Raw genomic sequence first — 15,916 nt, 5'->3', positions numbered from 1 at the left:
GCCGGCCACAGGGGGGCCTGAAGCAGGTTCTGGGAGGTGGTGCTTAAGACCACAGGTCACCTGGCCACAGGGCCCTCCCCTGGCTGATATCTGCATGTGCCTTCCTCTGTGCTCTTTGACACAGCTGTTGGCAGTGTGGTTTCCTGCCTAAGATTGTTTGCGTTTTCCTCGGTTATGTAAACTGGTGGCTTTTGCCAAGAACTCCCTGTGCCCTGGAGCTCTGGGCGGCTTTTTTCCTATTGGCCGGCCAAGTTTCGGTTTTTTTTTGGGAGGTGTATTTTTTCAAGCTGCTGAGCACTGATACATGTTAGTGTCTTTTGGGAGTGAGGTACCTGGAGTTCAGGGACCCAACCGGTAACAATGACAGCAGATGAGTTGGTTTTCTTTGTGAACGGCAAAAAGGTAAGAAGGAGCCAGCCTTCCATCTGACTTCTCTGCTCCCCTCGCTTCCCGCCCAGGGGCAGATGTCTGTGCTTTGGAAGAGGCTGGTTCTATTCTTTCTCTTTCATCTCCTCTCTCACTCATTCCCCCTCTCTTTCTCTCCCGCCAAAGTGTTGCTGCATTTTGGGTAACATTAGGGCAAGAAAACCTTCTCAGAGCTGGAAGACAGGCAAGACACTCCCGGGGCAAAGAAGTGCAGGGGCAGGCGAGCGAGAAGAGAGGCTTGAGCCCCCACCCAGTGTGCAGCAGCTGAGACACTGGCCCGAAGCTAGAAAGGGGCACAGGGTCCTCGGTGAGACTGGAGGTCACCCACCACGCCTTCAACTCTGTGTTTAATCCAATATGTCCTCCGGCTTTTGTTGTTTTCTTTGCTGAGAGAAGGAACAGGAACTTGTTTTCTTGCTAATACCAGGGTATAAGATAGACATAGCGTTTGACGCTGGTATTTCATGCTTAATGGGACAGCTAACTTGTGTGAGGACATTTACTAACATCTTGTGGCAAGTGACAATTTTTTTTTTCATAAGGGGCATGTTTCTCCCCTTCCTCTCATTTAGTACTGCATGTAAATATTTCAAGTCTCTTACTTTGATAAAAATTGTCCACTTGGATGAACTTTATTGGTGTGCAGGGACATGGGGGGTGGGGGGACAGAGGGTGACTTCAGACATGGGTACCAGTACTCCAGGCCCTGCAAGGGTGTGAATCTTTGCAAATTTCACCGCAGGTGCCGGGAGGGAGGATGCAAGCTCATTGCATTGTCCCCATACCCCTCCCTCCACCACTGCTGAGGTGCTCCAGTCTGCTCTAGCTCCCCGGTCAGGAATGGGAGGGACAGGAGAAGGGTAGCCATAGTTGTACCTTGTAAATGGCCATATGGACAGCGTGAGTGATGATTGTGCCCAAGGGGCCCCCAAAGAAGGGTAGTTTTATTTGTTTTGTTCTATTGGCACTTTTGCATTGAGAAATTGGGCGATGTTTGAGGTAATTTTCAAGAGCTAAAATGCGCTTCGTGGGGCATCTTGTGCTTAAATTGTCAGGATGTGTCTGGTGACTAGCCGGGGAATTCCATGAGCCACGGCAACATTAGTGCTCCGAAGACCCTTGGGTTCAGGGTGAGGGGTGCCACCAGGAGGCGCTGAGGGTGCGGTCAGCCATGTTCTTCCAGGTTCCTTGTGTCTCTCCATGCCAATCTCTTTTCAGGATTGGCATCTGGCAGCAAACCAAGAGGTAGGGTATAGCTTCCCTGCTGTTGGTTGTGAAACTTTTGCACCCAGCATTTCCAGCAACTTTGTTGCATTCAGCGATTGCCTTGGAGAGACTCAACAGCTGAGTTGACTTTCTAGAGGTGTTATTTACACAAAGCATCTTCGGTGGAATTTTTCTAAGCAGTTTTTACGTTAAGTGAGCAGCTGGATTCAGTGACTTCCAAGGCCACATCTTACTCTAAGATTATCTTATTTATCATGCTATCAATTCGTGTTAGACAGGACAAGGTTCTGCTCTTCCTTAGGGAGGGTGTGCTGTGATGCCCTGGACATGAAAAGGAGCGTTTCAACGTAAATCTGCCTTGGCGAAGTTGTTTCCCCCTGTGTCTTAGATCCACTTTAGGAAAGCAATTTAACATTTTTAGGTGGTATCGTCATATCAGACCCTACTATCTCTGGAAGCTTTTACAATGTCAGTCTCTGTGATGCATACTCATGTTTGTAATTTATTAGCCTGTGGCCTCTTGAGAAACTGCTAGAAAGGTGCGAAGGAGTGATGAGGTGAAAGCAGAGCTTTGCAAACAAGACCAAGCAGGAATTCCCAGTCAGATCAAGGTGGCTGTGAGTGTGTTCCCGTTTCTATTTCCAAGATCTTGCTGGATCTAGATCTTCTGGTACTGGATATTGTGCAGAGAAGTTACCAAAGAAGCTGTTGGGATGGGTGACTCACTCTTAAATGTAAGCCTCTTATTCTCCCCGTTTCAGGCTGTCCAGGACTCTGTCTCTACCGACTGGGGTCCTGGAGAGGGTCCTGGAGAGGGTCCTGATGCCAACAATCAAATATCTCAGGGGCCTTCTGTGGGGGTGATGGGTCTTGATAACCATCATTCCGTGTCTTCTGTTCTAGAGTCAGAGTTGTAGGGAAGGAAGGAGCTGCCCAGGATTTTGGTGTTATTGTAGGGACATTCTGGTGGGCGGGATTCTAGAATTTCTGAGCAGTCGCTCTCTGTTTAGGGGAGATTGCGGTGCACGGAGGAGTCTGGCAGACTTGGTGTGCGGGGCGCAGCTAAAGGTGTCCAGGAAGGATCCCCAAAAACCAGGTGGCAGCTACAGAGAGCCTCATGGTGGCTTTGACTCACTCACTCACATTTACGAGCTCCCCCCAAGCCTGCGCCTGCGGGGTATGTAGGCACTGGGTGAATATGATCTCTAAGAAGGGGCCAGGCACCTGCCCCTCGGCACCTTCCGGACCAGTTAAAGAGATGGATTATAATTAGGTGAAGTAATATATTACAAAATGTATTTTATAGAAAACTGTTCCCATGAAATGCTCTTTTCAGATATCCTTTTTAAAAATTTATTTATTTTAGAGGGAGAGGGAGAGAGAGAATGTGCACACATGAGAGTGGGGAGAGGGGCAGAGGGAGAGAATTTCCAGCAGACTCCTGTGCAGAGCCTGACATGGGGCTCCATCCCACAACCCATGAGATCATGACCTGAGCTGAAATCACGAGTCTTAACCGGCGGAGCCACCCGGGCGGCCCCTCTTTTCAGATATTCTTAAACCACTTAGCACAGCGTTGACACCTAGCAGGTGCCCAGTTAATGAGGACAGAATGAATGCATGAGTATTAAAAGCCCTTAGAAATCCTCTACTGAGGAGATTGATTTTTTAAACTTTTTTTGCGTTTTGAAATTATTTTAAATGTACAAAAAAGTTGCACGAAGAATACAAAGAAATATAGACTACTCACATTCACTAACTGTTCACATTTTGCCACATTTGCTTTATCATTATCTCCTTCATGTTCTCTCCCCCCGTACATATACACACACATGAATAGGTGTTTATGTGATACACACATGTATTAGATATGTACAGATATATTTATAGATATATATGTAGATATGTAGATGTATGTAAGTACCAAAATAATTTTGTACATTTATTTATGTATATAATCAATAGAAATAAGTACATAAAATATGAAATTTTCTTTCTGAACCATTTGTGGGTAAATTTCCAATATCATGCCCTTTTACCCCTTAAACCAAGAATAAGAATATTCTTATAGACCCAGTCTCTATAAGAATCAGGAAATCTAGTGTTGATATAATACCATTATCTAATCTATAGCCCTTCTGCAATATATTCCAATTTTCCCAATAATGTCATTTATAACTTTTCCCCCAAGCCCGGAACACAGGGTCATACTATGCAGTCAGTTGCCATGTCTCTTAAGTTTCCTTTAAGCTGGAACAGCTCTTTACCTTTCCTTGTCTTTTGTGACATTGATGTTTATGAAGAGAACAGGCCACTATTTTGTAGAACATCTCTCATTTTGAGTGTGTGTTATGCTTTCTTATAATTAGATTCAGAGTCTGCATTTTGGGCAGAAATGCTAGGGAAGTGGTAAGTGTTTCTCCGTGCATTACATCGGGAGGCACAGGATGTCAGTTTCCCCTACTATTTGGAATGTGAACTTTGACTGCTTGGTTAAGGTGGTATCCATCAGTTTTCTCTACTGTAAGATAATTTTTTTACTCTTTATAGTTAGTAAATAATCTGTGAGAAGATACTTTGAATCTATGTGAGTATCTTGATCATTAAACTTTCACCCACTAATTTTAGCATCCATTGATGATTCTAGACTGGCTCAGTTATTGGGCTGATTGCAAAATATTCATTAGTTGGCATTCCTCTGTCAGGCAGACTTTACTGTTCTCTCCAATTTGTTTCTTTATTAGATATCACTTTGGACTTACAATTTTAATCTTATTGAATGGGTTATAACCCATTAGAGCTATTATTTGTTTTGATGCTTAAATCTTATCAGAACAATCTGCTGAACCCAGCATCTCCTAAGCTCATATCCCCAACAAAGTGTTGTCCTTTGGAATACCCATTGGCATCCTGTTCAGAGAAGGTTCCATGGCATTTGCCGGCCCAACCCTGCAGCCATGAGAGTGGCACAGCCATTCTCTGTATGAATGCAAGGAAGGTTGGACCACTCATGGCTGGGGTGATATAAAAAGCCTTTGCCAGGGAAGCGTTGGGGTCTTCTAAGTCAAGACGCAGGTGGAAGAGGAATGGAATGGTCAAAGGCACAGAGTCAGGGGTATACATTGTATTTTCTCCAGAGTGTGAGGACCAGGTTCACAGGGAGGTAGGAGGGGAAAAGGATGAAAATGAAGATTAGAGACCGTATGGAAAAGGGCCTTGGAAGACAGCCTAGGGAACTTGGATGTTACCTGGCATATGTGGGAAGTCACGGAAGGCACAGAGCAGGGGACTGATGTGATGAAAGCTGAGCTGGAAGACGAGCAAGCAACAGCTCAGGGGGAAGGCAGTAAGCCAAGAGGCTCTTCCTGCCATTTCCAAGCAAAGTGATAGGGATCTTTATTTGTGCATTTATGACTTCTCCAAGCGAAAAGAAATAGCTTCCTGTGTGAACTTTGTCCCCAGGACTTTGAACAAACCAGACTTGTGGGGTATAATCTTGAAGGGAAACTAATTTGATTTTCTACTTTCCTTTAAGCTTTTTTCAGGGGGCAAATTCTGGCAGTTTTATGACTTTCTGGATTCAATAAAAAAATCCTACGGTCACTTCTGAGTTTCCGTACACAGCCTCAGGTCAGGATAGAGAGGTGGGGTTAGCAAAAAAAGTTCTCATTTAATCAGTGCTGGTGGAAGATACCTTCCCATCACCGGGAACATTCAGTTGCAAGTCTCATGACACACGGGATGTGCTTTTCTCTGGCCAATGGCCCTTCCTCAGCCTCCAGTTCTGGGAGGTCCACTCCACACAGACTCTGTTGGAGGTCCCACGTCTTCTGTAGTCAGTGTTTGGGGGATGATTGAAACACCTCCATGTCTGCTCTCGCTCTCTCTTGCATGGCCTACACCAGGTCCATAGCCAACACTTCACATCTTCTGCCCTCCCAGACTCTGGGAGCGCACACCAATCCTAACACTGCCATTTCTTCTTCGGCATCTCTGGTAAGCCCGTCTCTAGCTTTTAGATATGCCAGACCGCCATATCCCCTGTCCTACTAAGGCTGTGTGTTAGCTTCACCTGTAGGGCTATGGAAGCCCCCTCACGAAGGTTGAGGTGTGAGGCAGATACCTCCTTTCCTCAACCTTAGGAAGATGGAAGACTCATAGTGCCGCTCTCTCTAAAGAATCTCTTGTCACATATTCTCTCTCCTTAACCATCCCAGTCACCCAACCCCTATTACCCTTCATAACATATGATGAGTATGAGTAGTGATACAGGTTTTTGTGGATTTCCTTTGACTCTTTGCATCGGAAACTGGCACCTGACTTTGTAGACAAGCTTTCCATCTTATTAAATAAACCATTTGTGGACTCTCAACCAAATGGGTTGAGATTTCTCCATTTCTCCTCCATGTCTGACATGTGTCTTGTTGTTGGCTCTGGTAACCCAACACTTGGAATACTCCGCTGTGAGCACAGGCCAACAGACCAGCCCCCTGTTCTCTGAGAATGTACATGCCAGGGGGCACAGCTAGATATCTGCATGCTGCCATTTTTAGCTGTCCCTGGTGTGATCCAGCAGCTGGAAATGAGATGACATGTTTGATTTGAAGGGGGCTCTGCCTGGGTCAGCCCAGCATGCCAGGTGCAACACCTGAGCCCTCTGGGGTGGGTCCAGAGCTGAGCACTGATGTGGAAGGTCAGAATTGGGGAATATCAGCATGCACACAGTTCGGCTCATAGTTAATATGTTCATTCTTATGGAATTGTCCAGAAAAAGACCTTCATTTTCATGATACATTGAGCACATTCCTATTAACTCCACAAATTCTTGGGCGAGACAATGGCTAAGTATACCTAGGATACATGTTTCTTTTGTTTTTGTTCTTATAGGTGGTGGAGAAAAATGCAGATCCAGAAACAACTCTTTTGGCCTACCTGAGAAGAAAATGTATCCTGACTTTGGAGTGGGGGTGTGGGGGGGGGCAGTGGGAACTCATTCTCTAGGCCTTATATCATTTTCTAGTGACTGTGGGAGGCCATGAAATGTGGAGGACAGAGCCCTGGAGTAGGGCTCTAGACCCCTGCTAAGCCCCCCGCGTCTTAGTTGTAGCTCTGTCACTCAGCAGCTCTGTGACCCTGGGAAGTCTTTTGAGCTCTCCAGGTATAAAATTATCGACTGTTGATTGAGAGTATTATTTTTGATGTTTCTTAAGATCTCTCCCAGGTAAGACTCCATTGATGCCAAGGGTTAATCCCGGGCCTGTAAAATGAATAGCTGTGAAAGGCCCTCATTAGCCCTGGTAAACTCTGTGGCCATGGCCCTCAGGAGGAGTGGGCCTTCCTCAGGAGATCTTTGCTGATCCATAAAGGGCTTCCTAGAGAATCTTTCCGGTTCTGTGAAGGTGGAAGGGATGTCAGAAGAAGGCATGTTTGTTGGGAAAGGACGCCTGAGTGGGGAAATGTGTAGAGGTACCTTCCATTGTGGAGATGGCAGACACTGGGAGGCAAGGGACAGGGGACTCCTGAGCACTTACTGTACATAGGTGGAGTTCAAGGTGATTTTCATGGGTGATCTCACTGATCCCCACAGCAATTCCTTTGACAGAGGAGGAAGTGAGGTTGACTCATGAGAAGGGACCTGCTTCTTGCTCGTATTCTGGGCCAATCCTGGCAGAACCCGGACTAAAGCCTAGAGCCATGCTCTTAATCTTCCAGTCATACTGGAAACTCTTCAGGGTTGGTCATTGGGATAATGCTCATCCTGACTTCTATTAACAAATCCCTCTCACTCCCAGAGTCAGGGATGGTCTGTGGCTCATGCAGGTGCCCTATTTGAGGACAGCAGAGTATTGTTTCAGTACCCACAGAAACAAGCCCACGGCCTTTCCTCGGGTTCACTCACCTCTTAACAAATGGTGTCTGGCTCCAGCATACTTTGTCCTGGATTTTCCATCAAGAGGGCAAGTCCAGAGTTTCACGGCCCATGAACCCAGTGGCTCTTTTGCAGGGGAGGAATCAGTCGGTAGGATTGGGAAACTGCACAGAACCCCACTGCTGGGGGATCTGAGAAGAGAGGCACATTCTCAGAGATTGTGGACACCAATGTTCGTTTTCTGATGCAGTTTTGAAGGCCCGAAAGCCTCAGATAATCCCAATCATAGCAGTTGCTAGTTTAAAGGTCAAATCTGAGATGAAATCCAAAACTGAAAGTTTTCACAGAAATGAAGGTCAGGTGGCTTTTTGTTGACTGTGGTGAGAGCTTATTTCTGAGAGTTCTGGGAAAAAGGAAAAACCCCAGGCTTGACTTCTACACCGGCTTCCAAAAAAATCCCCCGGCTAGAAGATGTTGCTAGACTTTGAGCCATTAAGTTGTCTGAACTACTGCTAACTGCAGATATTCTGATGAGTCAGAAGAATTCCTTAGGATAGAGAGCTCCTCCCAGATGTGTTTTAGAAGAGGTTTTTAGAATTGTGTCTGGGCCCTCCCACCAGGTGAGCTGAGTGACCATGTTGCCTTGCTGGGCTCACCTTACCTCCTGGGCCTCAGTTTGCTTTGTTTTGTTTTAATCTGTGGGGAAATAGGAGCTCCTACCCTACCCGCTCCCAAAATTATTGTGAAGATCAAATAGGTCCATGGGTATAAGTATTTTTCAAGTATAAGATGCTATGTCATTGTTTAAAGACTAATGTCCAGCATATTAAAGGTAATAAGTAAATATTTCTGAAATGACTGAATAATCAAACCATTCATGGCTATCTAGAATTTGTGATGAATTTTCATTTCATTTTGCAAATGTGGGAAGCGACCAGCAATACTGATCTCCATCTTCAGTAGAGAGCCGGATGGCTCAGAGGCCTGCAGCCTGTGGGAAGAGCAGCAACGGAGCCTGTGTGTCTCAGGGAAATTGCAGTGCTGCCTTCTAGAATAGTCTAGTACTGAGGCACGTTAACAGACTCAAAGTTATCAGACTATTTCTGCAAGTATATGTAAGAGATGGCTCCAATCCTGGCCCCCCCGACCTCAAAGATTATCTTCATTTTCATTTCTGGTCACATATCCTGTGGGTGGGTATTCAAAAGCCCCTGGTCCAACCCTAATTTTGGTTCCTGGACTTCATCAACCCAAAAGGTCCAAGGTGACAAGTCGGGACTCAGTAGGTCCCAGAACAGATCAGTGTCTCTGTCTGGCCCAAGTGGCTTCATTGTGCACCCAGCTGCAGTGACATGAGGGCTACCCCATGTGCTCAGCCTTAGAGGTGCCTGATTCACCTGCCCAGGGAGACCATGGGGTTGGGAGCCTCTAAGACCGTGGCAGGAAGACCCCGATGCCAGGAAACATCTCCTGGATTGGAGAGCAGTAGGACTCCAGTCCTGGAGGATACTTGGATGCTGCCCAATGGGACCCTGATGCCTTTCGTCATCTGTGCAGTGGAGATGGTCCCATTCTCTGCCTTCTGGGGCACAGTGCAGACTTTCTGGATGAGGGAGCCGTGTGGGTCTGCTGCCTCCCTGGGTTGAGGGGCCCGATCCTGTGTGTGGCAGTGGATGGCTCTGTACTTCCAGCTCTGCCCACGCACTTCCCAGCAGCCCAGCAAAGACTCTTCTGTGAATTCATGTTCCTTAACCCTTGATCATCCAGTGCAGCTGAGCGGGACCAAGCTGGGCTGTGGAGAAGGGGGCTGTGGGGCTTGCACTGTGATGCTTTCCAAGTATGATCGTTTCCAGAACAAGATTGTGTATCCTTTGCCCACTGGCTGATTGTCCATGCCAGGACTGTGAGGCAGGGGTCAGGATGTGAGTGAGTGTGTGCATGTGTGTGTGCACGCCACGTGTGACTTTTCTAAGATCCAGACTCATTTCCAATCCCGTGAAATCCTTCAGTCAGTCTCCACTGCCTTCGGGAGAAAGTCCAATTTCTGTGCTTAGTGCTCAATGCCCCTCATGGCATGCCCCATCTTTCCTTTCCAGCTGTCTCTCTCAGTGGGCCCAGTGCTCCAACCTTGCAGGGACAATTGTGAACTACTGACACTCTCTGCCTACTCATTTCCTGGTCTTTTTTTTTTTTAAGATTTTATTTTATTTATTTATTTTGAGAGCAAGAGAGAGCACAAGAGGGGGTAGGGTCAGAGGGAGAAGCAGACTCCCTGCCGAGCAGGGAGCCCGATGCGGGACTTGATCCCTGGACTCCGGGATCATGACCTGAGCCGAAGGCAGTCGTTTAACCAACTGAGCCACCCAGGCGCCCTCCTGGTCTTTGCATAAGCTGTTGCCCAGGTCTTGAATGTCCTTTCTTCTTGGACTTCTCCACCTGGCTAACTCTTGCTAGCTCTTTAGGACTGGGCAAAATGTCACCTCCTCCGGGAAGCCTTCCTTGACCCCCCAAGATTGGGTTAGGTACCCCATGTCTGTGCTGGTCCCACAGTACTCTGTGCTCAGCCCTCCTGAAACACTCACCATAGCTGTTTAAATTGCATCTTCACTCTGTCTTCACACGTTTTCCCAGGATGACCACAGGCTATTGAAGAACATCTTACTCACCTTTATTTCCTCAGCCCTCAGCAGAGTGCCTGGCGTGTGATTGACCCTCAGGAACTGATATTGCTTTTATAAGTGGATAAATGGTGAATAGAAAAATGGACATCAAGAAGCTCTGTTTAAGGGGTTGCTGTCTCATGTTTCCTGGGGATCACCCCCTCCTTTTTCCCCCACAGAGGATGGGAGACAAAGGGTAAGAGCAGGGGAGCAAAAGTGACTGGAGGTTCTGAAATTGAAGAGGCTAAGGAAGGGCCCTGCAGAGAGAGGAGCGAGCACTGGGCCTGGAACCTGCCAGAAATTTCCTCTTGACTCAGCCTCCAGGGTCGGGCTGAGTATTGTGGTGGCTGAGGGTGACCCTGGCCCCATGTCTCAGCTCAGAGGCCCAATGCCCCACAGAACTCTGCAGGGGCTTGTGCCTCACTGGGGTGGGCGGAGCTTCCTTTGTTGCTCGCCCAGAGGCCTGGGTAGAGAGGCGAGGACACCCTTGGAAGAGCCCAGAATGTAATGTAGAGTGAGGGGTCGTGACAAAGCATCTCAAAGTCTCTGATGGCCCGAGTCAACAACGGAATGACCTTAATCTGGGGCTCCAGCCACTTTTCTGCCAATGCCTGCCTGGCCCCCATCTGCTCTTTGCATCATGTTGCCGTGACAACCGTGGAAGGCATAGGAAGCACCAAGTTGAGGCTGCATCCTGTGCAGGTAACTGGAGGCAAGGGAGGGTCATGCCAGGGCTGCAGGCTTTTTTGGGCTGTGAGGCTGAGTGTCACTGCCTGGGCAGGAGGCACTGTGGTCCAGCCACCTCCCTCATCTCCACCTGGGGTGGGGGGGTGGGGGCTGTGAGGCAGAAAGATGAGGCCCTGAGCCTGAAGCTCCCTCCTGTGGCCGCCGTAAGTGTGACATTGCATGACCCTGAGGGAACCACGAGGTCAGCCAGATCTGGTGGCCAGGGCTGGCCGGCTATGCCAGACCTGGAGGAAGGAGGGGCAAGGGACTGCCTCATGCAGCCCCTCCCTACCCCGGCCCCCAAGTGTGCTTAGGAAACCCCCCCGCCGTCTCAGGTTCAAGATTCCAAATGCTCTGTGCCCTTGATTAAAAAGCCCCCCTACTCCCTGCTCCCTCGAATGGTAATCCCATTGCTCCTCCGGAGTGTCACCTGCAGGTAATATGGATGTGGGCTGCTAGGCCTCCACCCCATTAACATGGAGGTTAGTAAGGGCTTAATAAGAGAATAGAGGCATCGGAGTGTCTGACCAAGGCTTTTTTTCTGATGGTATCAGGCTGCCCGTCAATGGATTGAAATTAGGAACCAAGAGTGGACAGTAATCTGGGAGGTTTTGGCGAGAATCAGGATACTCTTAGGCAACTTGGCAACACATGGAAACAGAATACTGTGGGAAGGAAAGGCCATTGTTTCCAGTGCTTTTCGTACGGAGACACTGAGGCAGGGGGTCTTCCAGACATGACAGTCACAGAAGGTGCCCGAGGCAGGCCCGTTGGCCACTGAGGAGACCTGTTGCTCAGATCGTGCCTTCCTTGGGCACCTTATGTGGGTGCCAGGCCAGGCCCTCGGGCTGAGCCAGGGGAGGGGAGGGGCAGCTTGAACGAGTCCTGTGAGGTCACAGCACGTAATGCGTCATCTCTACAGCTTCATTCCTTAAGCAGCAGAAGGGGAAATTACTAAACTTGTCCAACCTGCAGGAGATGTGAAAGGGTTAATTCGGGCTTGTAATTTGAAACAAGCAGATGAAGACAGAACAGTTTAAACACAGGGACCGTAACTGAATAATCCACTAAACCCCTCTCTTTCCAATGGTACAGATTCTTATTCCGCACGCACTTGTTTTGGCCTCAAGTAACTTGTAGAGCCGGATTCCGCTTCTCCTCGTCCACTGGTTTTTTTCCTTGTGGTTCCTAGGACATGACACTTTGCTCATGTTCCTCCCACCTCCAGGCTGGTGCCCGGTGCTGGCTCTGGGCCTGCTGAGTTCCTAATTGCTGCAGTGCTCTCAGGGCTGGGGCCGGGTCCCTTCCCCTCTCCTTCTGCACACCACCCGCCCCTGCCCTCGCCACCTGGCAAGTTCAGTACCATCTACGGGCGAATGGCACTCCCGTTTATATCTTCAGCTTTGACCTCTCTTCAGAGGTTAGATTCGTATTTCCAACTGCCTACTTGACATCCTATATGGATGTCTATCTCAAACTTCCCAAACCCTATTTTTTCCCTTTCTTCCCCAGTCTTCCTCCATCTGAGTTAATGGCGAAAGCATCTGCCCAGTTGCTCAAGATAAAAACCTAGGAGTCACCTTTGATTCTTTCTCTCCTGCACCACACCAATCCATTCAGACGTGGTGTCTACTTTACTTCCAAACCCTATGATGAAGCCTTCCTTTTGTTTTCTCTGTTACTGCTTGGTCTGAGCCACCATCCCCTTTTGCCTGGACCACTGTGTCCTGGTCCCCATTTCTACTCTTGTCCCCTGTAACCTGCTCATTCCCTACCCACAGCTAGAGTAATTCTTTTTTTTTTTTTTTTTTTTTAAGAGAGAAAGAGAGAGCAGGGCAGGGGCAGAGGGAGAGGGAGAGGGAGAATCAGGGGCAGAGGGAGAGAGGGAGAGAGAGCAGGGCAGGAGCAGAGGGAGAGAGAGCAGGGCAGGAGCAGAGGGAGAGAGAGAGAATCTTAGGTAAGCCCCTTGCTCAGCGCAGGGCCTGACATGGGGCTCGATCTTATGACCCTGAGATCATGACCTGAGTCAAAATCAAGAGTTGGACACTTAACCCACTCAGCCACCCAGGTCCCCTTAGGGTGATTCTTAACAAACATAATTAGATCATATACACTCTTCCCTGATCCAAGTCATGTTTTTAAACTCAACATAAAATTCACCTCTTCAGAGTGGCTGTTTCTGAGCACTCCCAAGTGACCACTGGTCATTCTGGGTCCCGTCAGCCTCTACTAAATCTCTATATAGCATCGACCTCCACCTGGAATTTTCCTTTTTCTTTTGTCAGTAGTTCCCCTACTAGCTTTACGAGACTGGTGATCTCGTCTCTCTTCTTCATTGTTCTGTCTCCAGTGCCTTTACCATGCCTGGCACGGAATAAGTTCTCAGTAAATATTTATAAAATGGATGAACATATATGTGAGGCACTGGAAATACAGTACTTTAGCAATTTTACTGAAGTACCAAGAGAGACTCCCAAGAGACAAAATAATAATAATAATAATAATTATAATAATAATATGGGCCTGGAGAATCTCTTGTACTAAAAATCTTGCAGAGTTTGAATGACAATTCTGTGACATTCAATGCATATGGCATATTTCTAAATTCTTATGTCCCCATGGACTCCAAGTATTGCCTTCATTTAAGAATGTAGTGATATTCTAGTTTGGAAAAAAATGCATTCGTTTGGTTCTTAATAAATGTTGGTTGTGCTGGATTGCAGGCTAGTGTATTAAAAGAACATAAGACCGCTCTTCCATTCACCGTGTGTGTTCTTGGCTAAATCTCTCAAATCTCTGGGCTCGCTTCCTCCTCTGTCCAATGCAGAGAATGGAGGGTGGGAAGCCCTTCTCGTTCGAATGGTCACTATTCTTTGAAGAGACTTTCTTATGAATAACCAACATTGGTTGACCATCTGCTATGTGCCAAGTATAACAACGTTAAGAGTTTAACATGAATCATCTCATTAAATCCTCACCACAGCTCCAGAGATAAGTCCTAGGGTGGTCGTCATCATACAGGCGAGGAACCTAGGACTCCAAAGAGGCTTGGTGACTGGCCAAGGCCACCGTGGGCGCCAGGACTGACTTCGTGCAGGGGCCGCCCCTCCACCCTGCCTGTCGACATGGACGGGCTTCTGCCGGGTCACCTGGAGAACCTGACAGAGCTTCTGCCAGCACGTGGGTCTATGTCGTCTGTCCCTTTTAGGAGAGAATCTCCAAAAGCCATGGCTCCCAGTGTGGCTTCTGCACCCCTGGCCTCGTCATGAGCATGTACGCGCTGCTTCGGAACCAGCCCGAGCCCACCGTTGACTATGTCGTCTGTCCCTTTTAGGAGAGAATCTCCAAAAGCCATGGCTCCCAGTGTGGCTTCTGCACCCCTGGCATCGTCATGAGCATGTACGTGCTGCTTCGGAACCAGCCCGAGCCCACCGTTGAGGAGATCGAGAACGCCTTCCAAGGTAGGGGCCTCGAGGCACCGCCTCGGAGGGGAAATAGCAAACGGGGCCTTGTGGAGGTTAAGGCAGGGCCAGAGTGGAAGCCAGCAATGGGCTAGGAGGTCGAGGCACTGCCCTCGGGAGGAAAGGCTCAGGCTACCCCAGTGTGGCAGCTCGGATCTGCTGGAGTGGAGCCCTCTCTTCGTCTGAAGAACACTTGGGTGGTGTGGAGACCTCCGGGGGTCTCCTGCCTTGGCGTTCGTCTTCCTGAGGTGTCCTCCTGCGCCGGGACGGGGTGGCACTGGGGGGTTGGCGCAGGAGGGGATCATTTGGGAAATTCCACAGAGGCTAGTCACACGGCTCCCTTTCTCCTCAGCTTGTACTAGAGCAGGATTCTGCACAGGCCACATAATGAGGAAGGTGGCCATGATTCTGAGCCTTGGGTAGGAACAGGCTTCCCACTTTGCCTTCTGTGAATGGGCCCAGGAGCCTGGACAAGGTGTCTGTTCCTCTGCATTGAACAGACTCCGCATCCATTCACCATTCCAATTCATCATTTATTCAGTTAGTTGTATTGAGTCCTATCATGTTAGGCACTATGCAAGGTACAAGGGACACAGGGAGGCCCCAGGGGATGAAAGACAGTCTCTACCCTCAAGGAATTTGCGCTCTGAAGGGGAAGAGAGTTTATAATGTAGTTTGATGAGCTCACTGCTAAGGCTATGACCAGGCATCATGGGGGCGCTCAGAAGAGGTACCTGATTCAGTCTGGGCAGTCTAGGGAGGCTTCCTGGAAGAAGTGATACAGGAACACAAGGGGGAGGACAGGGTGCTCCAGGCAGAGAAAATAGAATAAGGAAACTGAGCATCTCCCTGAGTCAGAAGCAAAGTCACAAACCCGTTCCCTGCCCTGGGGCCTGCGCTCACAACAGCTTTTTGTCCTTGCCCCCCGCCCACCCCCCCCAGGAAACCTGTGTCGCTGCACAGGCTACAGAGCCATCCTCCAGGGCTTCCGGACCTTCGCCAGGGTAAGTGGGGGCCTCCCCGGGGTGCTGCGGCCCTGCTCCTAAAGCAGTAGCGCTCGGGAATCCCAGTTGGGAGGGATGCCCAGGGCCTCTGGAAGAAAGAGGAGAAAGACAGGATGGGCAGCCTGCGGGTTGTCCCGCTGTGGACACCCGGCGCCAGGCATCGGACTCTGCCGTTCTTAGTCGGAGGGTTCTTGGCAATAGCGCAAGGACTCTCCTTCCCAGGAAGGCTGGCTCCCAGAAGAGGTGTGCGGTCCAAGAGCTAACTTCCTCCAGGCATTTGGGTCCGAAGCACACCTGTGGGCCAGATGTTGAGCCTGGTGTTAAATAACAACCCAGCCCTCAGCACCTGAGCTTCTCTGTTCCTCCCTGAGCTGCTGTCTGCACTTGGCACTCTGTGGGGCTTGTGAAACTGCTAATTAGATCTCCTGACAGTTTGTGCATCCCTGCAGTGTTTCTATACCTCCAAGGGAGAAGCCACAGCTCTGTAGGTGCTACACACACACACACACACACACACACACACACACACACACACACACACAC

The 15,916-nt window shown here is 48.9% G+C and overlaps 1 protein-coding gene across 1 annotated transcript in view; it reads left to right on the top strand.

Annotated features, from left to right (window-relative positions):
* The first annotated feature begins 134 nt into the window (after positions 1 to 134).
* Positions 135 to 15,916, top strand: part of XDH (xanthine dehydrogenase) — a 57,394-nt gene continuing 41,612 nt past the window's right edge. The window contains exons 1-6 of the mRNA XM_025868011.2: positions 135 to 402; positions 6,541 to 6,598; positions 9,290 to 9,386; positions 10,776 to 10,884; positions 14,243 to 14,369; positions 15,312 to 15,373. Of these exons, the coding sequence (XP_025723796.1) occupies positions 361 to 402; positions 6,541 to 6,598; positions 9,290 to 9,386; positions 10,776 to 10,884; positions 14,243 to 14,369; positions 15,312 to 15,373 (495 nt within the window). The 5' untranslated portion in view covers positions 135 to 360. The remainder of the gene's footprint in view (positions 403 to 6,540; positions 6,599 to 9,289; positions 9,387 to 10,775; positions 10,885 to 14,242; positions 14,370 to 15,311; positions 15,374 to 15,916) is intronic.

The sequence above is a fragment of the Callorhinus ursinus genome, unplaced genomic scaffold (genome assembly GCF_003265705.2).
Source record: "Callorhinus ursinus isolate GAN/ISIS: 27379988/994484 unplaced genomic scaffold, GSC_fseal_2.0 scaffold10, whole genome shotgun sequence".
Taxonomy (NCBI): Eukaryota; Metazoa; Chordata; class Mammalia; order Carnivora; family Otariidae; genus Callorhinus; species Callorhinus ursinus.
Note: the sequence above shows the minus strand (reverse complement) of the source record. Positions and strands in the feature narration are given on the sequence as shown.